The sequence below is a fragment of the Triticum dicoccoides genome, chromosome 6A (assembly GCF_002162155.2).
Source record: "Triticum dicoccoides isolate Atlit2015 ecotype Zavitan chromosome 6A, WEW_v2.0, whole genome shotgun sequence".
Lineage (NCBI taxonomy): Eukaryota > Viridiplantae > Streptophyta > Magnoliopsida > Poales > Poaceae > Triticum > Triticum dicoccoides.
Genome location: NC_041390.1, coordinates 91004369 through 91028946, shown reverse-complemented (window position 1 = coordinate 91028946; position 24578 = coordinate 91004369). Strand labels below are relative to the sequence as shown.

The 24578-nt window shown below is 44.7% G+C and overlaps 1 protein-coding gene and 1 pseudogene across 4 annotated transcripts in view; both read right to left on the bottom strand.

The window, feature by feature from the left end:
- Positions 1 to 175, bottom strand: part of LOC119315223 (splicing factor 3B subunit 1-like) — a 6079-nt gene extending 5904 nt beyond the window's left edge. For all 4 annotated transcript variants that reach the window (XM_037589884.1, XM_037589885.1, XM_037589886.1 and 1 more), the window contains exon 1: positions 1 to 175. In XM_037589884.1, the coding sequence (XP_037445781.1) occupies positions 1 to 121 (121 nt within the window). In that variant the 5' untranslated portion in view covers positions 122 to 175.
- Positions 176 to 3824: 3649 nt separating this feature from the next.
- The window catches only part of LOC119315694, a 33984-nt pseudogene continuing 13230 nt past the window's right edge, over positions 3825 to 24578 (bottom strand).

Sequence of the window (24578 nt, the reverse complement as noted above, 5' to 3'; positions counted from 1 at the left end):
CGTAGAGGTCCTTGTCGAAGGTGACGGAGGAGACGGCCATGGGCGCGCCGGCCGCCAGGGCCTCCTCCAGCTTCCGGCGCTCGTCCTGCGCGCGCGCGAGCTCCGCGTCGATCCCGTCCATGGCGGCGGCGCGGGGCTAGGGTTTCGCGAGAGAGGGGTGGGGGGACGCGGGGGGGGATTGGGTGGAAGGGATGGTTTGGACTTGGGAAGTTTGGGATCTGGCAAAGTACGAGTAGATCGCAGAGAAGTCTGGCCTCTGGGCCGTTGATTGATCTGGCAAAAAAGGAACCGCCTTCTTTTCTGGGGCACGGAATATGACCGGCTTTTTTTTAGGACGGAGTGAACCGACTTAAAATCAAACAAAAAAAATCAAGAAATTATTATTATTATTATTTTGCGGGTGAATTCAAGGAATAAATTAGGAGTAACATATTTTTGGGATATGGATAACTTTATTTCCTGGCAAAGTATCCAGTGAAAATAGGTATTCAGTGAAAACCTGAAAATTCCATCATGGCCCATGAAACGTGGCGGCGTATAAGATTGAGGCGTATAAGATTTTTCATCCTTAATGGTGAACGAGTCAGGGGGTTTTCTGCTAATTGTGTTTAAGTGGATCATTAGTGATCCCACCTTTTGATCAGTGTTGTTCATTATAGATCTGATAGACCATGCGAAAATTCTCAGATTTTCATTGAGCACCTATTTTCATCTAATACTTCGCCTTATTCCATTGCACTACATCTCGCCATTGAGGTTATGTTCATGTAGCAAAAAATTCTCTTTTTTCATACATCACCTCAGTCAATGATATCAACTCCCATAATCATGTTGTGCTACTCTCTTCTCTCGAACACCCCACCCCCTCCTTCATCTCCCCCACTCTACCGATGAGTTGAGGCATAAAAGCATCTCTAGCAGATTCGCTAATAGCTCGTCGACGTGTAAAATTCCATCTGTCATGCGGGTTTTGGCTTTTTTCGGCCCGAACAAATCTACTAAAAGTTGACGGCCCATAAAAACTTATGAGGCGACCCGCATATGTGCCTCTCCGTTGCTATATGTATGGGGTCAGGGGGCTTTTGGGGTTAGCAAATCGGATCCCCTCCGTTGTGAAACGTCTCCTCCGCCACTAGGTTTAAAGCACTCTGGCGAGCAATTAGCTGCGCCTCCCCTCTTCTTTTTCGTCGTCGATGGTAGATCCATGGCAGGCGGATCCAGACGCGGTCGTGGCGGCCACGTCGATGCTAATGGAGGGTGAGGCGGCGATGGATGGGTAAATGGATGTAAGTTGAAACCGACGCTAGGGAGTCGGCAATGGGTAAGGCGTGTCGTCAAAACAAGGCTCAAGGTTGAAAACACTGTCATGGCTAAAAGAAGAAAGCACAACCTGACGAACACGTGAAGGAATACCATAACAGAAGCACAAACTAATACGGTACGACGTGACACACGACTATAGAACACACACGATTCAAAAGAAAAAAACCAATCTTGTCACTCGCAGATCTACTTAGCACATCAGACCCACAAAAGGACATAGACGCTAATAACAGCCTACAGAGCCTAATGTACACAAAAGTAAAGCTAATCAACAACACCACTACTGAACGACTAGCCCATCATCACAGCCAAAACCGTGTAATCAATCAAACCTATTGTAACAGCCGAAACAACCCTATTGTACGGGAGAAGATGATCTAAAAAACTAAGCTAGCAACAAGTAAAGATACTCTCGGACGGCTCAGGTGATCGACTCCAACACGCTTTCACAGCCGGGTGAAAAATGAATCGAGCGCAAGAAAATAGATAAAGATCAATACAATGAACAACAATAGAAAGCATACGAAAATTGAACCGGACAAATTACAAACACAGCGAGGATACAAAAGAAAAGGATCAAAGCCCAAAACAATCGAAAGGCAAGAACGATAAAGAACAAAAAATACAGGGTCATCAAACCAAAAAAAACAAGAGCATACACATCCACAAAAAACAAATAATCCATAAATGAAAAAAATAGCAGAGGAACACGTAAGAAACATATGCACGAGGAATCACCAGACAATTAAAAATCAAATTCACGGGAAAAAACAATACATGTATACACGAAAGTCAGACACATCGTAAAAAGAGTTGTACCTTAAACCCCAATGATTAACAACATATAAAAAACATGAAAAATAAACAGAATCAAACAAACCAAAACACGAAAACAACTACGCATATGAATATTAAAAATATAAACACACATAATAAACCCACTAATAAACCCGAGGATAATAAAACCATAGAAAAAACATGAAACGTTAAAACTCACAAATAATGGGAAAGATTGTAGACACAGAAAAAACACGCCTGAACACCAAGATCGTAGATCTGTACAAAGATATCGACTTGAATAAGAAAATCAAAAAACAAAACAAACAAAACTCTAAAGAAAACCAAGGAAAATAGTAAACGATTAACCATACGAAATACATAACACCAAAACTCACCGGAAGCACACATGCCCAAACAGAACATGTCGAATAACGCGTGCCCAACCAAGAGAGATCGAGCAATATGACGACCTGCACAGATAAAAATGGAGAATAACATTAGAAACCCTTTTTAAGCAAAACTCGGAAACGATTGAAAAACTAGGAACGAAGTAAAAGAATGACACGTAAATAGAAAAGGAACACAAAAAACAACATGAGAGTAAGCACATGGAAAACAAAACACATTAAAAACAAAAAAAATCAAACAATAGCACGCTGAAAACAAAAACGAAAACAAGAAACAAACAAATCGAACAGAACAGCAGCAAACCGGAAAGCACAGTGAAGAACAAACAAAAGAACCCAAACACAACCCAACCTGGAGCTAACCGGCCGACGGAGCAAGAACACTGAGGAAGAAATAACAGGGGCCAGAGCTCGAGAAAACACGGTGGAGCAAGAACAAAGAGGAAGAAGAAAAGAGGGGAAATGAGAGCTGCAATAACCATCTGATCCAGAACTCCCCGTTCCCCAGCACGGTGTACACGACAACTCCATTAAGTCGATAACCACTCGGAACCAATGGCGAGCCACCAGCAACACCGAAATCGGGCCCAAATTCGTTCTAACTACCAGCATAGTGCAGCGTACCCGCTACCGTCTTAATGAACCAATGGTGAGCCGCCAGCAACAACGAAATCATGCCTTCTGACGACCGGCACATTGCAACGTACCTGCCGACGAATGTAGAGAGGCCAGCTCGAATGGAGAAATCGGGCCCGAATTCTCTCTGACATCACGAACAGTGCAACGTACCCGACGATCATGTGAAATACCCAGCTTGCCCTGACATACTGTAGAAAATACGCAACAGCGACACGTCGAAGGGAAACATCGGGTCCTAAGCAACCGACATGCGGGCCACATAAGGGACGGGGCCCATCGTCAGCGAGAAGGAGGGGGCTGAAAGGACGTATGAAGAAAGGTCTCTCAGAGGGGCACGCAACGCATTCCATAATACGTACCCACTACAGTAAATGAACAAAATCGACCAATGGGAGGAACGTTGTGCGAATCTGGACAGTCCGCCACACTTATTAAACACGAACTGTGAGGCTGACGGGCGGGCCCTCGGGCTACAAGGACGATCCATGTAGGATGCCAGCGAGAGTGGGTGCAATAAGGCTGGTACAATTAGCGACTTTGTGAATCCCTGTTCATTTCGACTCGAGGAGCCGGCAGCGAGCTGAGGCACGGAGCGGGGAGAATTGGACGGCCAGAAAGCCCAAATCGCTAAGGAGCCTCCAAGGGGTCTCACCGTTTATATCTTTATTTAGATTTTCATTCATGTATAGAATCAGATTTTTCTTTGTTGTGCCCATTGGTGAAGTTCGTCCCAGGGCCTGCCGCGTGTGTACTCCTGCTGGCTGGAAAAAAATGATTAGTGTACAGAACTAAACAGTAATCAGAAAATAGGTATTCTAATTCTTGCGTGTATACCGAGAAGAACTAACCTATGATCTGCCTGTACTGCAAATCAGAATACGGCTCTTTCCCTGTTATAAGCTCCCACATGACGATGCCGAACGAGTACACATCCACCTACATGAATCACAACATCAGTAATGAAAATCGGAAGGGGAAAGCCCTTCTTTGATTAAAAAACATGAATCATAATAGATGGAGGTTTTTCAGAGAGGGGAACCACATCACATTTCCAAAGTGAGGAACCAAACAAACCTTCTCTGAAACTTTGCTCCCATCCATGAGCTCGGGTGCCATGCACCCCCCCTGAAACAAATGTTCGACATTTTACCTTTGCGAGGCCTAGATCGCATACCTTGCATATGGGGCGTCGTGGGTGTTGGAAATATGCCCTAGAGGCAATAATAAAATGGTTATTATTATATTTCCTTGTTCATGATAATTGTCTATTGTTCATGTTATAATTGTGTTATGCAGAAATCGTAATACATGTGTAAATACATAGACCACAACATGTCCCTAGTAAGCCTCTAGTTGACTAGCTCGTTGATCAATAGATGGTTACGGTTTCCTGACCATGGGCATTGGATGTCATTGATAACGGGATCACATCATTAGGAGAATGATGTGATAGACAAGACCCAATCCTAAGCATAGCTCAAGATCGTGTGGTTCGTCTGCTAAAGTTTTTTCTAATGTCAAGTATCTTTTCCTTAGACCATGAGATTGTGCAACTCCCGGGTACCGTAGGAATGCTTTGGGTGTGCCAAACGTCACAACGTAACTGGGTGGCTATAAAGGTGCACTACGGGTATCTCCGAAAGTATTTGTTGGGTTGGCACGAATCGAGATTGGGATTTGTCACTCTGTATGACGGAGAGGTATCTCTGGGCCCACTCGGCAAGACATCATCGTTATGAACGCATGGCAGTCGCGTAGTGATGATTACTCCTTGGTTCAGTGCGGCATGCTTTACAGCTTAGAACCGGGGCTCCAAAAGTGTTTTGAGCAACACGGAGCATATGAGATGTTCCAAGAGCTGAAAATGGTTTTCCAAGCTCATGCCCGAGTCGAGAGATATGAAGTCTCCGACAAGTTCTACAGTTGTAAGATGGAGGAGAACAGTTCTGTCAGCGAGCACATACTCAAAATGTCTGGGTTGCACAACTGCTTGTCTCAGCTGGGAGTCAATCTCCAGGATGACGCGGTCATTGACAGAATCCTTCAGTCGCTTCCACCTAGCTACAAGAGCTTTGTGATGAACTTCAATATGCAGGGGATGGAAACGACCATCCCTAAGGTATATTCAATGCTGAAATCAGCGGAGGTGGAGATCAAAAAGGAACATCAAGTGTTGATGGTGAATAAAACCACTAAGTTCAAGAAAGGCAAGGGTAAAAAGAACTTCAAGAAGGACGGCAAGGGAGTTGCCACTCCCGGTAAGCAAGCTGCCGGGAAGAAGCCAAAGAATGGACCCAAGCCTGAGACTGAGTGCTTTTATTGCAAGGGAAACGGTCACTGGAAGCGGAACTACCCCAAGTGCTTAGCGGATAAGAAGGCTGGCAATACCAAAGGTATATGTGATATACATGTTATTGATGTGTACCTAACCAGCGCTCGTAGTAGCTCCTGGGTATTAGATACCGGTGCGGTTGCTCATATTTGTAACTCAAAACAGGAGTTGTGGAATAAGCGGAGACCGGCGAAGGACGAGGTGACGATGCGCATCGGGAATGGTTCCAAGGTCAATGTGATCGCCGTCGGCACGCTACCTCTACATTTACCTACGGGATTAGTTTTAAACCTCAATAATTGTTATTTAGTGCCAGCTTTGAGCATGAACATTGTATATGGATCTCGCTTAATGCGATATGGCTACTCATTTAAATCTGAGAATAATGGTTGTTCTATTTATATGAGAGACATGTTTTATGGTCATGCCCCACTGGTCAATGGTTTATTCTTATTTAATCTCGAACGTAATGGTACACATATTCATAGTGTGAATGCCAAAAGATGTAAGGTTAATAATGATAGTCCCACATACTTGTGGCACTGCCGCCTTGGTCACATTGGTGTCAAATGCATGAAAAAACTCCATGAAGATGGACTTTTGGAGTCTCTTGATTATGAATCATTTGACACGTGCGAACCATGCCTCATGGGCAAAATGACCAAGACTCCATTCTCCGGAACAATGGAGCGAGCAACCAACTTATTGGAAAACATACATACTGATGTGTGCGGTTCAATGAGCATTGAGGCTCGCGGTGGTTATCGTTATGTTCTCACCCTCACTGATGACTTAAGTAGATATATGTATGTCTATTTAATGAAACACAAGTCTGAGACCTTTGAAAAATTCAAGGAATTTTAGAGTGAGGTTGAGAATCAACGTGACAGGAAAATAAAGTTCTTATGATCAGATCATGGGGGAGAATATTTGAGTCACGAATTTGGCACGCACTTAAGGAAATGTGGAATTATTTCACAACTCACGCTGCCTGGAACACCTCAGCATAATGGTGTGTCCGAACATCGCAAACACACTCTATTGGATATGGCATGATCTATGATGTCTCTTACAGACCTAGGAGTTATTCCCAATGTGTCGGGGCCGATGACTCTCTTCTGTGACAACACTGGAGCCATTGTCCTTGCCAAGGAGCCCAGGTTTCACAACAAGACCAGGCATATCAAGCGTCGCTTCAACTCCATTCGTGAAAATTTTCAAAATGGAGACATAGATATTTGTAAAGTGCATACGGACCTGAATGTCGCAGATCTGTTGACTAAACCTCTTCCACGAGCAAAACATGATCAACACCAGAACTCTATGGGTGTTCGATTCATCACAATGTAACTAGATTATTGACTCTAGTGCAAGTGGAGACTGTTGGAAATATGCCCTAGAGGCAATAATAAAATGGTTATTATTATATTTCCTTGTTCATGATAATTGTCTATTGTTCATGCTATAATCGTGTTATCCGGAAATCGTAATACATGTGTGAATACATAGACCACAACATGTCCCTAGTAAGCCTCTAGTTGACTAGCTCGTTGATCAATAGATGGTTACGGTTTCCTGACCATGGGCATTGGATGTAATTGATAATAGGATCACATCATTAGGAGAATGATGTGATGGACAAGAACCAATCCTAAGCATAGCGCAAGATCGTGTAGTTCGTCTGCTAAAGCTTTTCTAATGTCAAGTATCTTTTCCTAAGACCATGAGATTGTGCAACTCCCGGATACCGTAGGAATGCATCGGGTGTGCCAAACGTCACAACGTAACTGGGTGGCTATAAAGGTGCACTACGGGTATCTCCAAAAGTATTTGTTGGGTTGGCACGAATCGAGACTGGGATTTGTCACTCCGTATGATGGAGAGGTATCTCTGGGCCACTCGGTAAGATATCATCATAATGAGCTCAATGTGACTAAGGGGTTGGTCACGGGATGATGTGTGATACGTCCATTTTGCATCATGCTTTTATATCGATATTTATTGCATTATGGGTTGTTATTACACATTATGTCACAATACTTATGCCTATTCTCTCTCATTTTACAAGGTTTACATAAAGAGGGAGAATGCCGGCAGCTGGGATTCTGGGCTGGAAAAGGAGCAAATATTAGAGACCTATTCTGCACAGCTCCAAAAGTCCTGAAACTTCATGGAAGTCATTTTCAGAATATATAAAAAATACTGACCGCAAGAAGTTCCGAAGGGGGCCACACCCTACCTGCAAGGGTGGGGGGCGCGCCCTACCCCCCTGGGCGCGCCCCCTACCTCGTGGGCCCCCTGGTGGCCCTCCGATGTCCATCTTCTGCTATATGGAGTCTTTCGATGAGGAAAAAAATCATAAGCCAGCTTTCCGGATGAGACTCCGCCGCCACGAGGCTGAACCTTGGCGGAATCAATCTAGGGCTCCGGCGGAACTGTTCTGCCGAGGAAACTTCCCTCCGGGAGGGGGAAATCATCGCCATCGTCATCACCAACGACCCTCTCATCGGGAGGGGGTCAATCTCCATCAACATATTCACCAGCACCATCTCCTCTCAAACCCTAGTTCATCTCTTGTATCCAATTCTTCTCTCCAAGTCTGGGATTGGTACCTGTGGGTTGCTAGTAGTGTTGATTACTCCTTGTAGTTGATGCTAGTTGGTTTATTTGGTGGAAGATCATAGTTCAGATCCTATATGCATATTAATACCCCTCTGATTATGAACATGAATATGCTTTGTGAGTAGTTACGTTTGTTCCTGAGGACATGGGAGAAGTCTTGCTATTAGTAGTCATGTGAATTTGGTATTCGTTCGATATTTTGATGAGATGTATGTTGTCTCTCCTCTAGTGGTGTTATGTGAACTTCGACTACATGACACTTCACCATTATTTGGGCCTAGAGGAAGGCATTGGGAAGTAATAAGTAGATGATGGGTTGCTAGAGTGACAGAAGCTTAAACCCTAGTTTATGTGTTGCTTCATAATGGGCTAATTTGGATCCACATGTTTCATGCTATGGTTAGGTTTACCTTAATACTTTTGTTGTAGTTGCGGATGCTTGCAATAGAGGTTAATCATAAGTGGGATACTTGTCCAAGTAAGAGCAGTACCCAAGCACCGGTCCACCACATATCAAATTATCAAAGTACCGAACGTGAATCATATGATCGTGATGAAACCTAGCTTGACGATAATTCCCATGTGTCCTCGGGAGCGCTTTCTCTATATAAGAGTTTGTCCAGGCTTGTCCTTTGCTACAAAAAGGATTGGGCCACCTTGCTGCACTTTATTTACTTTTGTTATTTGTTGCTCGTTACAAATTACCTCATCACAAAAATATCTGTTACCTATAATTTCAGTGCTTGCAGAGAATACCTTGCCGAAAACCGCTTATCATTTCCTTCTGCTCCTCGTTGGGTTCGACACTCGTACTTATCGAAAGGACTATGATAGATCCCCTGTACTTGTGGGTCATCAAGACTCTTTTCTGGCGCCGTTGCCGGGGAGTGAAGCGCCTTTGGTAGGTGGAATTTGGTAAGGAAAAATTTATATAGTGTGATGAAATTTACTGTCACTTGTTGCTATGGAAAGTAATCCTCTGAGGGGCTTGTTCGGGGTATCTTCACCCTGACCAGAAGAGCAAAGAGTTGCTCCTCAACCTACTGACCTACTGAAAATGAAAATGTCTACTTTGAGATTCCTTCGGGTATGATAGAAAAACTGCTAGCTACTCCTTTTGCAGGAGACGGAACAATGCATCCTGATGAGCACCTAATATATGTGGATAAAGTTTGTGGATTATTTAAGCTTGCAGGTGTGCCCGATGATGTTATTAAGAAGAAGGTCTTCCCTTTATCTTTGAAGGGAGATGCATTGGCATGGTATAGGCTATGTGATGATATGGGATCATGGAACTACAAACGATTGAAATTGGAATTTCATCAGAAGTTTTATCCTATGCATCTTGTTCATCGTGATCGTAATTACATATATAATTTTTGGCCTCGCGAAGGAGAAAGCATCACTCCGAAGCTTATGGAGGACACCACGCTGGAGATAGAACTGCACATAAGGTATTGCAATCCGGTTTTTATTGGCCTACTCTCTTTAAGGATGCCCGTAAGTTTGTTGTATCTTGTGATGAATGTCAAGGATTTGGTAATATTAGTAGACGTCAAGAAAGGCCTATGAATTATTCACTTGTTATTGAACCATTTGATGTTTGGGGCTTTGATTATATGGGACATTTTCCTGCCTCCAATGGATACACACATATTTTAGTTGCTGTTGATTATGTTACTAAGTGGGTAGAAGCTATTCCAACTAGTAGTGCTGATCATAACACCTCTATTAAGATGCTTAAAAAAATTATTTTTCCGAGGTTTGGAGTCCCTAGATATTTAATGACTGATGGTGGTTCACATTTTATTCATGGTGCTTTTCGTAAGATGCTTGCTAAGTATAATGTTAATCATAGAATTGCATCTCCTTATCACCCACAGTCTAGTGCTCAAGTAGTGAGTAATAGAGAACTCAAATTAATTTTGCAAAAGACTGTTAATAGATCTAGAAAGAATTGGTCCAAGAAACTTGATGATGCATTATGGGCCTATAGAACTGCATATAAAAATCCTATGGGTATGTCTCCGTATAAAATGGTTTATGGAAAAGCATGTCAGTTACCTCTCGAACTAGAACATAAGGCTTATTGGGCTATTAAAGAACTCAATTATGATTTCAAAATTGCCGGTGGGAAGATGTTATTTGACATTAGCTCACTCGATGAATGGAGAACCCAAGCCTATGAGAATGCCAAATTGTTTAAAGAAAAAGTTAAAAGATGGCATGAAAAAAAATACAAAAGCATGAGTTTAATGTAGGTGATTATGTATTGCTATACAACTCTCGTTTAAGATTTTTTGCAGGAAAACTTCTCTCTAAATGGGAAGGTCCTTACGTTATTGAGGAGGTCTATCATTCCGGTGCCATAAAAATCAACAACTTCGAAGGCACAAATCCAAAGGTGGTGAATGGTCAAAGAATTAAACATTATATCCCAGGTAATCCTATAAATGTTGAAACCAATGTTATTGAAACCGTAACCCCGGAGGAATACATAAGGGACACTTTCCAGAACGTTCCAGACTCCAAAAAGGAATAGGTATGTGGTACGGTAAGTAAACCGACTCCAAAACAATTCTAATGGCATTTTTCTCCCGTTTTGGAATATTTAGAAAAATAGAAAAATAAGAAGCAGTCCGGGAAGGACACAAGGGTTCCACGAGGGTGGAGGGCGCGCCCTACCCCCATGGGTGCGCCCCCTACCTTGTGGGCACCTCGTGTGCTCTCCGAACTCCGTTTTCTTGCACGATATGTATTTTGGTCGGTAAAAATTCATTATATAATCTCCCGGAGGTTTTGACTCCTGTATCACGCAAAAATCTCCTGTCTTTGTTTCGAGCTGTCCTATTGCAGATTAGAGCAACATGTCGTCCTGGGTTTCGGAAGGAGAAAGCTATGTGGCTGACTACCTTGCAAATCCTAAGGTCTATGGGGATGTGGAGCATGGTGGTTGGACTACGGAAGAAGAAGAGGACTACGAACCCAAGGGAAGGGAGGAGATGAGCTCAGAAGAAGATGAAGTCACATTACCTCAACCTGGGGACATGCATGTGGAGTTCAAAAAATCAAGCCTCCCAGATAGAGTAAAGAAACCTAAGATCAAGTTTATCCCTTTTCGCCTGTTGCAGGAAAACAAGCAGGAACTATGCAAAAAGATACTGAGCATGGAGCAGGAGATCGAGGACCTAAGGGACCAAAATTTTGTCCTCAAGCGCAAATTAAGGAAGAAGCCTACGCCATCAACAAAACCATCACCTTCGTCATCAACAAAGAAGAACTGAGTATCTGGTATGGGCACTCCCCTTGGCAACTGCCAAGCTTGGGGGAGGTGCCCCGGTATCGTATCGCCATCACTTTTATCTTTACCGCTTTTCTTAGTTCGATCCTTTTGATAATATTTTGATCTAGTAGAATAAAAGTTCTTAGTTTGATCTAGTTGTGAGTTTTGCTTTATGATCCTTCTATGTAATCGAGTCCATGAGCTATATATAATAAAGATTAGTGTTGAGTCCAGGGCTTGATTATCTTGCTATGATCTTGAGGGAATAAAAGAAAAGAGAAAGAATAAAAAGGAAATAAAAGAGATCATATGGATCTTATGGAGAGTAATGAGCTCACATATAAAAAGTATGATGAATAAAAGTTGTTGAGAGTTGACAAACATAGTTTTGGTCATCGTTGCAATTAATAGGAAGTAATAAAGAAAGATAGGTCTTCACATATAAATATACTATCTTGTACATCTTTTATAATTGTGAGCACTCATTAAAATATGACATGCTAAATAGTTGACGTTGGACAAGGAAGACAACGTAATGGGTTATGTTCTCTTGCATCTGAGATAAATTATATTGTCTTGGATCATCCAACATGATTGAGCTTGCCTTTCCCCCTCATGCTAGCCAAATTCTTTGCACTAAGTAGAGATACTACCTGTGCTTCCAAACACCCTTAAACCAGTTTTGCCATGAGAGTCGACCATACCTACCTATGAATTGAGTAAGATCCTCCAAGTAAGTTATCATCGGTGCAAGCAATAAAAATTGCTCTCTAAATATGTATGACTTATTAGTGTGGGAGAAAATAAGCTTTATACGATCGTGTGATATGGAAGAAATAAAAGCGACGGACTGCATAATAAAGGTCCATATCACAAGTGGCAATATAAAGTGATGTTCTTTCGCATTAAGATTTTGTGCATCCAACCATAAAAGCACATGGCAACCTCCACTTCCCTCTGCGAAGGGCCTATCATTTACTTTTATATCCTACCTATAAAAAGAGTCATGGTGATCTTCACCCCTCCTTTTTACATTTTATCTTTTGGCTAGCACAATATGTTGGAAAGATCCTGGTATATATGGCTAATTGGATGTGAGTTTTCGTGAACCATTATTGTTGACATTACCCTTGAGGTAAAACGCTGGGAGGCAAAATTATAAGCCCCCATCTTTCTTTGTGTCCGATTAAAACTCTGTACCCATAAGTATTGCATGAGTGTCAGCAATTGTGAAAGACTATATGATAGTTGAGTATGTGGACTTGCTGAAAAGCTCTTATATTGACTCTTTCCTATGTTATGATAAATTGCAATTGCTCCAATGATTGAGATTATAGTTTGTTAGTTTTCAATGAAGTTTATGATTCATACTTGAAATTGTGATTGAATTGTTACTCTAGAATAAGAGATCACATGACAAGAATTATATAAGTTGCTGTTCTAAGAATGATCATGATGCTCTCATGTCCGTATTTTATTTTTATCGACACCTCTATCTCTAAGCATGTGGACATATTTTCGACTTCGGCTTTCGCTTGAGGACAAGCGAGGTCTAAGCTTGGGGGAGTTGATACGTCCATTTTGCATCATGCTTTTATATCGATATTTATTGCATTATGGGCTGTTATTACACATTATGTCACAATACGTATGCCTATTCTCTCTTATTTTACAAGGTTTACATAAAGAGGGAGAATGCCGGCAGCTGGGATTCTGGGCTAGAAAAGGAGCAAATATTAGAGACCTATTCTGCACAGCTCCAAAAGTCCTGAAACTTCACGGAAGTCATTTTCAGAATATATAAAAAATACTGAGCGCAAGAAGTTCTAAAGGGGGGCCACACCCTGCCCACGAGGGTGGGGGCGCGCCCTACCCCATGGGCGTGCCCCCTACCTCGTGGGCCCCCTGGTGGCCCTCCGATGTCCATCTTCTGCTATATGGAGTCTTTCGATGAGGGAAAAAATCATAAGCCATCTTTCCGGACGAGACTCCGCCGCCACGAGGTGGAACCTTGGCGAAATCAATTTAGGGCTCCGGCGGAGCTGTTCTGCTGGGGAAACTTCCCTTCGGGAGGGGGAAATCATTGCCATCGTCATCACCAACGATCCTCTCATCGGGAGGGGGTCAATCTCCATCAACATCTTCACCAGCACCATCTCCTCTCAAACCCTAGTTCGTCTCTTGTATCCAATTCTTGTCTCCAAGTATGGGATTGGTACCTATGGGTTGCTAGTAGTGTTGATTACTCCTTGTAGTTGATGCTAGTTGGTTTATTTGGTGGAATATCATATGTTCATATCCTTGCTACCTCTTGAGCACCGCGTTGGTTTTCCCCGAAGAGGAAGGGATGATACAGCAAAGTAGCGTAAGTATTTCCCTCGGTTTTTGAGAACCAAGGTATCAATCCAGTAGGAGGCTACGCACGAGTCCCTCATACCTGCACAAAACAAATAAATCCTCACAACCAACGCAAATAGGGGTTGTCAATCCCTATAAGGCCACTTACGAGAGTGAGATTTGATAGATATGATAAGATAATATTTTTGGTATTTTTATGATAAAGATGCATAGTAAAATAAAGGCAAAGTAAATATCAAAGGAAATAACTAAGTAGTAGGAGATTAATATGATAAAGATAGACCCTGGGGCCATAGGTTTCACTAGTGGCTTCTCTCGAGAGCATAAGTATTCTACGGTGGGTGAACAAATTACTATTGAGCAATTGACAGAATTGAGCATAGTTATGAGAATATCTAGGTATGATCATGTATATAGGCATCACGTCCGAGACAAGTAGACCAACTCCTGCCTGCATCTACTACTATTACTCCACTCATCGACCGCTATCCAGCATGCATCTAGAGTATTAAGTTAAAAACAAAGTAAAGCCTTAAGCAAGATGACATGATGTAGAGGGATAGACTCATGCAATATGAAGAAAACCCCATCTTGTTATCCTCGATGGCAACAATACAATGCGTGCCTTGCTGCCCCTACTGTCATTGGGAAAGGACACCGCAAGATTTAACCCAAAGCTAAGCACTTCTCCCATTACAAGAAAGATCAATCTAGTAGGCTAAACCAAACTGATAATTCAAAGAGACTTGCAAAGATAACCAATCATACATAAAAGAATTCAGAGAAGATTCAAATATTATTCATAGATAGACTTGATCATAAACCCACAATTCATCGGTCTCAACAAACACACTGCAAAAAGGAGATTACATCGAATAGTTCTCCACAAGAGAGGGGGAGAACATTGTATTGAGATCCAAAAAGAGAGAAGAAGCCATCCAGCTACTAACTATGGACCCGTAGGTCTGAGGCAAACTACTCACACTTCATCGGAGGGGCTATGGTGTTGATGTAGAAGCCCTCCGTGATTGATGCCCCCTCCGGTGGAGCTTCGGAACATGCCCTAAGATGGGATCTCGTGGATACAGAAAGTTGCGGCAGTGGAATTAGGGTTTTGGCTCCGTATCTGATCGTTTGGGGGTACGTAGGTATATATAGGAGGAAGGAGTACGTCGGTGGAGCAACAGGGGGCCCACGAGGGTGGAGGGCGCGCCTGGGGGGGAGGGGGGTAGGCGCGCCCCCTACCTCATGGCCTCCTCTTTTCTTTCTTGACGTAGGGTCCAAGTCTCCCTGGTCTTGTTCGTTGAGAAAATCACGTTCCCGAAGGTTTCATTCCGTTTGGACTCCGTTTGATATTCCTTTTCTTCGAAACCCTAAAACAGGCAAAAAACAACAATTCTGGGCTGGGCCTCCGGTTAATAGGTTAGTCCCAAAAATAATATAAAAGTGGATAATAAAGCCCAATAATGTCCAAAACAGTAGATAATATAGCATGGAGCAATCAAAAATTATAGATACGTTGGAGACGTATCAAGCATCCCCAAGCTTAATTCCTACTCGTCCTCGAGTAGGTGAATGATAAAAACAGAATTTTTGATGCGGAGTGCTACTTGGCATAATTTTAATGTAATTCTTATTAATTGTGGTATGAATATTCAGATCCGAAAGATTCAAGACAAAAGTTCATATTGACATAAAAATAATAATATTTCAAGTATACTAACAAAGCAATTATGTCTTCTCAAAATAACATGGCTAAAGAACGTTATCCCTACAAAATCATATGGTCTGGCTATGCTCTATCTTCACCACATAAAAAATTTAAATCATGCACAACCCCGATGACAAGCCAAGCAATTGTTTCGTACTTTTGACATTCTCAAAACCTTTTCAATCTTCACGCAATACATGAGCGTGAGCCATGGATATCGCACTATAGGTGGAATAGAGTGGTGGTTGTGGAGAAGACAAAAAGGGAGAAGATAGTCTCACATCAACTAGGCGTATCAACGGGCCATGGAGATGCCCATCAATAGATATCAATGTGAGTGAGTAGGGATTGCCATGCAACAGATGCACTAGAGCTATGAATATATGAAAGCTCAAAAAGAAACTAAGTGGGTGTGCATCCAACTTGCTTGCTCATGAAGACCTAGGGCATTTTGAGGAAGCCCATCATTGGAATATACAAGCCAAGTTCTATAATGAAAGATTCCCACTAGTATATGAAAGTGATAACATGTGAGACTCTCTACTATGAAGATCATGGTGCTACTTTGAAGCACAAGTGTGGTAAAAGGATAGTAACATTGTCCCTTCTCGCTTTTTGTCTCATTTTTTTATTTTTTTATTTGGGCCTTTTCTCTTTTTTATGGCCTCTTTTCTTTCTCTTTTTTTATTTTTCATCCGGAGTCTCATCCCGACTTGTGGGGGAATCATAGTCTCCATCATCCTTTCCTCACTGGGACAATGCTCTAATAATGATGATCATCACACTTTTATTTTTCTTACAACTCAACATTTACAACTCGATACTTAGAACAAAATATGACTCTATGTGAATGCCTCCAGCGGTGTACCGGGATATGCAATGATGCATGAGTGACATGTATGAAAGAATTATGAATGGTGGCTTTGCCACAAATACGATGTCAACTACATGATCATGCTAAGCAATATGACAATGATGGAGTGTGTCATAATAAATAGAAAGGTGGAAAGTTGCATGGCAATATATCTCGGAATGGCTATGGAAATGCCATAATAGGTAGGTATGGTGGCTGTTTTGAGGAAGGTATATGGTGGGTGTATGATACCGGCGAAAGGTGCGCGGTATTAGAGAGGCTAGCAAAAGTGGAAGGGTGAGAGTGCGTATAATCCATGGACTCAACATTAGTCATAAAGAACTCATATAATTATTGCAAAAATCTACAAGTTATCAAAGCAAAGTATTACGTGCATGCTCCTAGGGGGATAGATTGGTAGGAAAAGACCATCGCTCGTCCCTGACCGCCACTCATAAGGAAGACAATCAATAAATAAATCATGCTCCGACTTCTTCACATAACGGTTCACCATACGTGCATGCTACAGGAATCACAAACTTCAACACAAGTATTTCTCAAATTCACAACTACTCAACTAGCATGACTTTAATATCACCATCTTTATATCTCAAAACAATTATCAAGTATCAAACTTATCATAGTATTCAACACACTCATAAGAAAGTTTTATTATTAATCTTGTATACCAAGCATATTTGGATTTTAAGCAAATTACCATGCTATTAAGACTCTCAAAATAATCTAAGTGAAGCATGAGAGATCAATAGTTTCTATAAAACAAATCCACCACCGTGATCTAAAATATATAAGTGAAGTACTAGAGAAAAATTATATAACTCAAAAAGATATAAGCGAAGCACATAGAGTATTCTAACAAATTCCAAATCATGTATGGCTCTCTCAAAAGGTGTGTACAGCAAGGATGATTGTGGTAAACTAACAAGCAAAGACACAAATAATACAAGACGCTCCAAGCAAAACACATATCATGTGGCGAATAAAAATATAGCTCCAAGTAAAGTTACCGATAGAAGTAGACGAAAGAGGGGATGCCTTCCAGGGCATCCCCAAGCTTTGGCTTTTAGGTGTCCTTAGATTATCTTGGGGGTGCCATGGGTGATGAAGATATGTACCTAGGGTAGGGTCATGGACCTGTCCCAGCTGCCCTACCCAAGGACATCTCAAGAAGAAATCACCTTTCAATCGACTTGGAGATGTTCCACTCGGCAGACTCGAAGACACTCGACCAAGAAGCAATCACTCGACCAAGATCCAATCACTCGACGGCCAGGAGACCTAAAGGCACTCCGCACGCTAACGGTCGGTTATTAAGTAGCTTTTATGGTCATCATAGCACTTTATTAGAGGCGTTACCAGTAACGGCCGACCTTAATGTATTTAAAACCCTGCACAACTGAGGGCCGGAGGGGTCCGCCGAACTCTATATAAGCCACCCCCTCCTCAGTGTAAAGGGTTCGCACCCCTGTAATTCATACACGCATAATCCAGTCGACCGCCTCCGGGCTCCGAGACGTAGGGCTATTACTTCCTCCGAGAAGGGCCTGAACTCGTAAACCTTGTGTGCTTACAACTTCTCCATAGCTAAGATCTCGCCTCTCCATACCTACCCCCCTACATTACTGTCAGACTTAGAACCACGACAGTTGGCGCCCACCGTGGGGCAGGTGTTTTAGCGATTTGTTGGAGGAGTTGCAATCTTTTCCGATCCAAATCATCATGGTTTCTGGCGGAGTTTTGGTGGAGGGCCGCGAGATCCGTCTCGGCGCGCTCACGTTCATCGCCGACGACTCCACTTGGCTTCAGGAGGCTCCGCTCGACGTGGACACACTCCCTGTCCGCGGGGCAATGCACTTTCGCACGTGCATCCGCGGCGTCCTCTTGCGGCAACCGTCGACCCACTATCGGTCGGTTCCTGTGTTGTCCTCCCTCCCTGTTTCCCGCCGGCGCAAGCGCTCCGGTCGGTCGAGACTTCAGCGGTGGGTGAGACACGCGGTGGCACGCCAGTCGGCCACCCCTCAAGTCACGGCGATCGAGCCCGACGAATCCCTCTACGGCCTGTTCGACTGGCTCCGTGGAGACCGCATCTGAGTGCGACGGCAGTGATCCGGCAGCGAAGGTTCTGATGGTCGATGGACCGCCCAGTCCTCCCGGTTTTCCCCGCACCGACGGAGGCGTGGGTGGAGGCGACCCGTCGCGTCCCCATGAGGAATATCTCCCCGAGCCTCTCATGTCACTGCAGAAAGAAGAACTTCATCACCGGAACATGGATGCACTGCACACTCCTATCGTTGGAGAAACCCCCAAGGCTCGCGCCTTGGAGGACGCATGCCTGGCAAACTTGGCCGAGCGCACTCGACTGGAGAACCTCCAGCGAGCACTCGACGAGCGTGCACGACAACGGGTTCCAGAATCTAGTCGGCGCCAGCTCTTTCCGCCCCCGCAGGTGTATCGAACTCCGATTTAGAATTTAGCAGCTGCAGCCCGTATAGCAGAGTCGATTCAGCCTTCCCAGTCGGAGGCCGGCAGAGGCTTGTTGCAGATCAGAGCGTTACTCCGGGCAGCAGGAGACCAGAACTTCGCTGTTTCTCAGTCACGGAACATGATTCATAGCAGATCCATTGCTGCAGACACAATCCAGTCGGCTCATAGCCCAAGATCGCCCCCGAGGCGTGAGGGACGTGGGGACCGACGTAATCAGTACGGGAGCCGTGAGCAGTATGATCACCGATTCGATCGTGACGATCGACGTCGAGTGCCCACCCCTCCCCCGAGGAGCGGGTCGTATGTGCCTCGACAGCAGGATGACAGGCGCCCTCATAGTGTTGGGCGAAGGATTCCAGTCGACCCCAGGGAACTAGGCTTTGATGCGAGATCCGTTCTCGTTCAAGGTTTGGTCGACAGGAATAGAGCTCGCCGAGAAGGTCACGACAGAGATGCACCTACCAGCAGCAGAGTACATGTTTCAGGGCCAGAGTGCTTTAGTAGAGCCATCAGGGCCGCTGAGATTCCTCCCAACTTCAGGTTGGCCACTAGAGTCAGTAAGTTCACTGGTGAGTCCAAGCCTGATACTTTGCTTGAAGACTACCGAGTGGCCGTCCAGATTGGCGGTGGCAATGATAAAGTGGCCATGAAGCACCTGCCTCTCATGTTGGAGGGCTCGGCCAGAGCGTGGCTGAATCAGTTAGCACCTAGCAGCATTTACACTTGGGAAGATCTCACCCGAGTGTTTGTCACCACATTTGAAGGAACATGCAAGCGACCGGCAGGGCTGACGGAACTGCGGTCTTGCGTGCAGAAGCCGAATGAAACTTTGAGGGATTACATCCAGAGATGGATCACGCTACATCACACGGTAGAGAATGTGCCTGACCACCAAGCAGTCTGTTCCTTCAAAGAAGGCGTCAAGTACAGAGAACTGAATCTGAAATTCGGTCGAACCGGAGACATTCTCTGAATCGGATGATGGAGATTGCCACCAAGTACGCCAATGTTGAAGATGAGGATCGACTCAGGAGTGGCAAGCTCAAGTCAGTCGCTCAAGAAACCGAAGGAAACTCCAATCGGAAATAGAAGCGGAAAGCCGAGCCAACTGCTCCTGGGGAAGCCTTGGCTGTAACTCAAGGAAAGTTTAAGGGGAAACCCAAAGGACCTTGGAACCCCAAGAAAGTTAAAGACCAAGACGGAAATGATGTGTTGGATTTTCCATGTCACATCCACACCAAGAAAGATGAAGATGGTAAGTTCATTTACCCTAAACATACCAATCGACAGTGTCGGCTCTTGATCCAGCAGTTCCAGGGCAAGCAGCCCAAAGATAAGGAAAAGGAGTCAGACAAAGTCGAGGACAAGGAAGACAGTGATGATGGATACCCCCAGGTCAATTCCACCCTGATAATTTTTGCTGATGTTGAAAGCAAAAGTCGACTGAAAGTTATCAACCGTGAGGTGAATATGGTTGCTCCGGCAACACCCAGTTATCTGAAGTGGTCTCAGACTGCCATCAGATTCGACCAGTCCGATCACCCAACGCACATTGCCACCCCTGGGAGGCAAGCTTTGGTGGTTGACCCAGTTGTTGAAGGCACTCGACTGACCAAAGTCTTGATGGATGGTGGCAGTGGTTTGAACATACTATATGCTGAGACGTTAAAAGGGATGGGCATTCCGATGTCCAGACTCAGTGCCAGCAACATGAGTTTCCATGGAGTCATTCCTGGAAAGAAGGCTGAGTCACTCGGCCAGATTGCTCTTGATGTGGTTTTCGGTGATTCCAAGAATTACCGCAAAGAAAAGTTGACGTTCGAAGTTGTAGATTTCCAGAGTGCGTATCACGCTATTTTGGGCAGGCCGGCTTATGCATGCTTCATGGCTCGACCATGTTATGTGTATCTCAAATTAAAGATGCCTGGCCCCAAAGGTGTGATCACTGTTACAGGCAATCGGAAGAAAGCAGAAGAGTGTTTTCAGAAAGGTTCAAAGATCGCTGATGCTCAGATGGCAGTGGTGGAGTTGCAGGAATACCAGAAGACTGCAGACCCGAGTGATTTGTTGCGAGCCAAGAAGCCCGCTATAGAATCAGCTTTTCAGTCGTCTGGCGAAACGAAACCGGCTCACATCCACCCGACCGATCCTAGTGCTGCTCTGACTCATATCTCAACAACACTCGACTCCAAATAGGAAGAAGCGCTCATCCAGTTCCTCCGTGAGAACTGGGACATTTTCGCATGGAAGCCTTCTGACATGCCGGGTGTTCCCAGGGAGCTGGCTGAGCACCACCTAAGAGTCGACTCAAAAGTAAAACCTGTCAAAGAACATCTTCGACGGTCCGCCGTCCAGAAGAGAAAGGCTATTGGTGAGGAGGTGACTCGGCTCTTAGCAGCGGAGTTCATCCGAGAGATCTACCACTCCGAGTGGCTCGCCAACGTTGTCATGGTCCCCAAGAAGGACACGTCACTTCGCATGTGCATTGACTTTAAACATATCAATCGGGCCTGCCCGAAAGATCATTTTCCTCTCCCCGCATCGACCAGATAGTCGACTCGACTGCGGGATGTGAGCGACTGTCTTTTTTAGACGCCTATTCCGGGTACCATCAGATCCGTCTGTATGGACCTGACGAGATCAAAACAGCTTTCATCACTCCATTCGGATGCTTCTGTTATGTTACCATGCCGTTCGGCCTCAAGAATGCCGGAGCCACATTCATGAGGATGATTCAGAAGTGTTTGCTCACTCAAATCAGTCAGAATGTGGAAGCATACATGGATGATATTGTGGTCAAGTCACGGAAGGGTTCCGACCTGCTGACTGACCTTGCTGAAACCTTTGCCAACCTCATGAGGTATGATATCAAGCTTATTCCATCAAAGTGCACATTCAGAGTTCCTGGCGGAAAGTTACTCGGTTTTCTCGTTTCCGAACGGGGAATCGACGCCAATCCAGAAAAAGTCGGTACTATACTCCGAATGAAAAATCCTGTGCGAGTGCATGACGTCGAGAAGCTTACTGGTTGCTTGGCCGCTTTAAGTCGATTCATATCTCATCTCGGTGAAAAGGCATTACCTCTTTACCGATTGATGAAGAAGTCCGACAAGTTCGAGTGGACTCCTGAAGCTGATGCAGCGTTTGCAGAGCTCAAAGCTCTGCTCTCCACCCAGACGGTGCTTGCTGCCCCAATCAGCAAGGAGCCTTGTATATTATATTTCTGAAGTTTTGACCCCATCGAAGCAAAGATATCCTCATTATCAGAAGCTTGTATATGGGATTTATATGACCACAAAGAAGGTTGCTCACTACTTCTCTGATCATTCCATTACAGTCGTCAGCGAAGCTCCATTGTTAGAGATCCTGCATAACAGAGATGCAACTGGTCGAGTGGCAAAATGGGCGATTGAACTCCTTCCTCTAGATATCAGGTTTGAGACAAAGAAAGCTATCAAGTCCCAGGCAATAGCAGATTTCGTCGCCGAGTGGATTGAACAGCAACTGCCGACTCAGGTTCACTCGGAGCATTGGACCATGTTCTTCGACGGTTCCAAAATGCTGAATGGTTCCGGTGCCGGGGTGGTGTTGGTCTCCCCCCGAGGAGATAAGCTCAGATATGTTCTTCAAATCCACTTTGATTCCTCCAATAACGAGGTAGAATATGAAGCACTTTTATATGGGTTGCGCATGGCCATTTCACTCGGCGTCCGTCGCCTCATGGTCTATGGCGACTCAGATTTGGTGGTTAATCAGGTGATGAAGGAGTGGGACGTCAGAAGTCCAGCCATGGCTAGTTATTGCAATGCAGTGAGAAAGCTGGAGAAGAAATTCGAGGGGTTAGAACTTCATCACATACCCCGACTGAAAAATCAAGCAGCCGATGATTTGGCGAAAATAGGTTCCAAAAGAGAAGCCATTCCCAGCAATGTGTTTTTGGAACACATCCACACACCATCAGTTCAGGAGGATCCCTTCACTGAAGAAGCCCCACAGCCAAAAAGTGCCACGGATCCGACTGAAGTTGAAGTTCCAGTTGTGGTCTACCTGGTTATGGAAGTCTTGGTCATCACTCCCGACTGGACAATACCGTACATCGCGTACATCCTAAGGAAAGAACTCCCAGAGGACGAAGAAGACGCTCGACAGATCGTCCGTCGATCCAAGGCCTTTACAGTCATAAAGGGACAGTTATATAAAGAAAGCGGGACTGGGGTCAGTCAGAAGTGTATAACACCAGAAGAAGGTCAGATGATCCTTGATGATATCCACTCGGGGACCTGTGGTCATCATGCGTCCTCTCGGACCATTGTGGCTAAAGCATACCGAGCGGGATTCTACTGGCCAAGAGCGAATGAAATGGCGAAAGAGATAGTCGACAAATGTGAAGGATGTCAGTATTACTCCAATATGTTGCACAAGCCCGCGTCAGCCCTGAAAACCATTCCACTCGCCTGGCCCTTCGCTGTTTGGGGGCTGGACATGGTTGGACCACTGAGAACGGGCAGGAGAGGCTTCACTCATGTGCTAGTAGCAGTCGACAAGTTCACCAAATGGATTGAAGCTAAGCCTATCAAGAATCTTGATGCTTGCATTGCTATCAGTTTCATCAGAGAGTTGATATTCAGATATGGAGTTCCGCACAGCATCATCACTAACAATGGGTCAAACTTCGATTCGGACAAATTCAGGGCCTTTTGCACCTCTCAGGGCACACGAGTCGACTATGCTTCGGTCGCCCACCCCCAATTGAATGGACAAGTGGAAAGAGCAAACGGCTTAATTCTCAAAGGACTGAAACCTCGATTGATGCGCGATCTCAAGCACGCGGCAGGTGCATGGGTCGACGAGCTTCCATCAGTTCTTTAGGGATTGAGGACAACCCCAAACCGATCAACCGGAAGAACCCCATTCTTTCTGGTCTACGGGGCCGAAGTAGTTTTGCCGAGTGACCTGCTTCACAACGCACCCCGAGTTGAGATCTACTCTAAAGATGAAGCAGAACAAGCCCAGCAGGACGCAGTCGACCTCCTGGAAGAAGAAAGAGAAATGGCCATGATCCGATCGACCATCTATCAGCAAGACTTGCGTCGATTCCATGCCAGAAATGTGAAGAGTCGAGCCTTCCGAGAAGGAGACTTGGTCCTCCGAGTGGATCAACAGAAACCACACAAACTCGCTCCTACTTGGGAAGGTCCCTTCATAGTCACCAGAGTCCTCCACAATGGAGCGTACCACCTTTATAATGTCGATCGCCAGATTGATGAGCCACGAGCCTGGAATGCGGAGCTGCTCCCTTTTATACTTGAATTCTCACTCGGATGAGATGTAATAAGAAAAACTTCTGTAGTTTATTTATCAAAGACAAGAGCGTTATAATTTTCCCAGTGATTGTTATTGTTTTTGTTTGCGTGGGAAATCCCCCAGTGGGTGGCTTAGCTGCGAATCCGTTTCGCCTAAGTTTGTAAAAATAATTTCCTACTGAGTGGTGAGCCAGCCTTCCACTCGGGGGCTTAGCTGCGAACCCGTTTCACCTAAGTATTTGAAAATCCTACCGAGTGGTGAGCCAGGCTCCCACTCGGGGGCTTAGCTGCAGTCCAGTACTCGCCTAAGTATTTGAAAATCCTACCGAGTGGTGAGCCAGCCTCCCACTCGGGGGCTTAGCTGCAGTCCAGTACTCGCCTAAGTATTTGAAAATCCTACCGAGTGGTGAGTCAGCCTCCCACTCGGGGGCTTAGCTGCGAACCCGTTTCGCCTAAGTATTT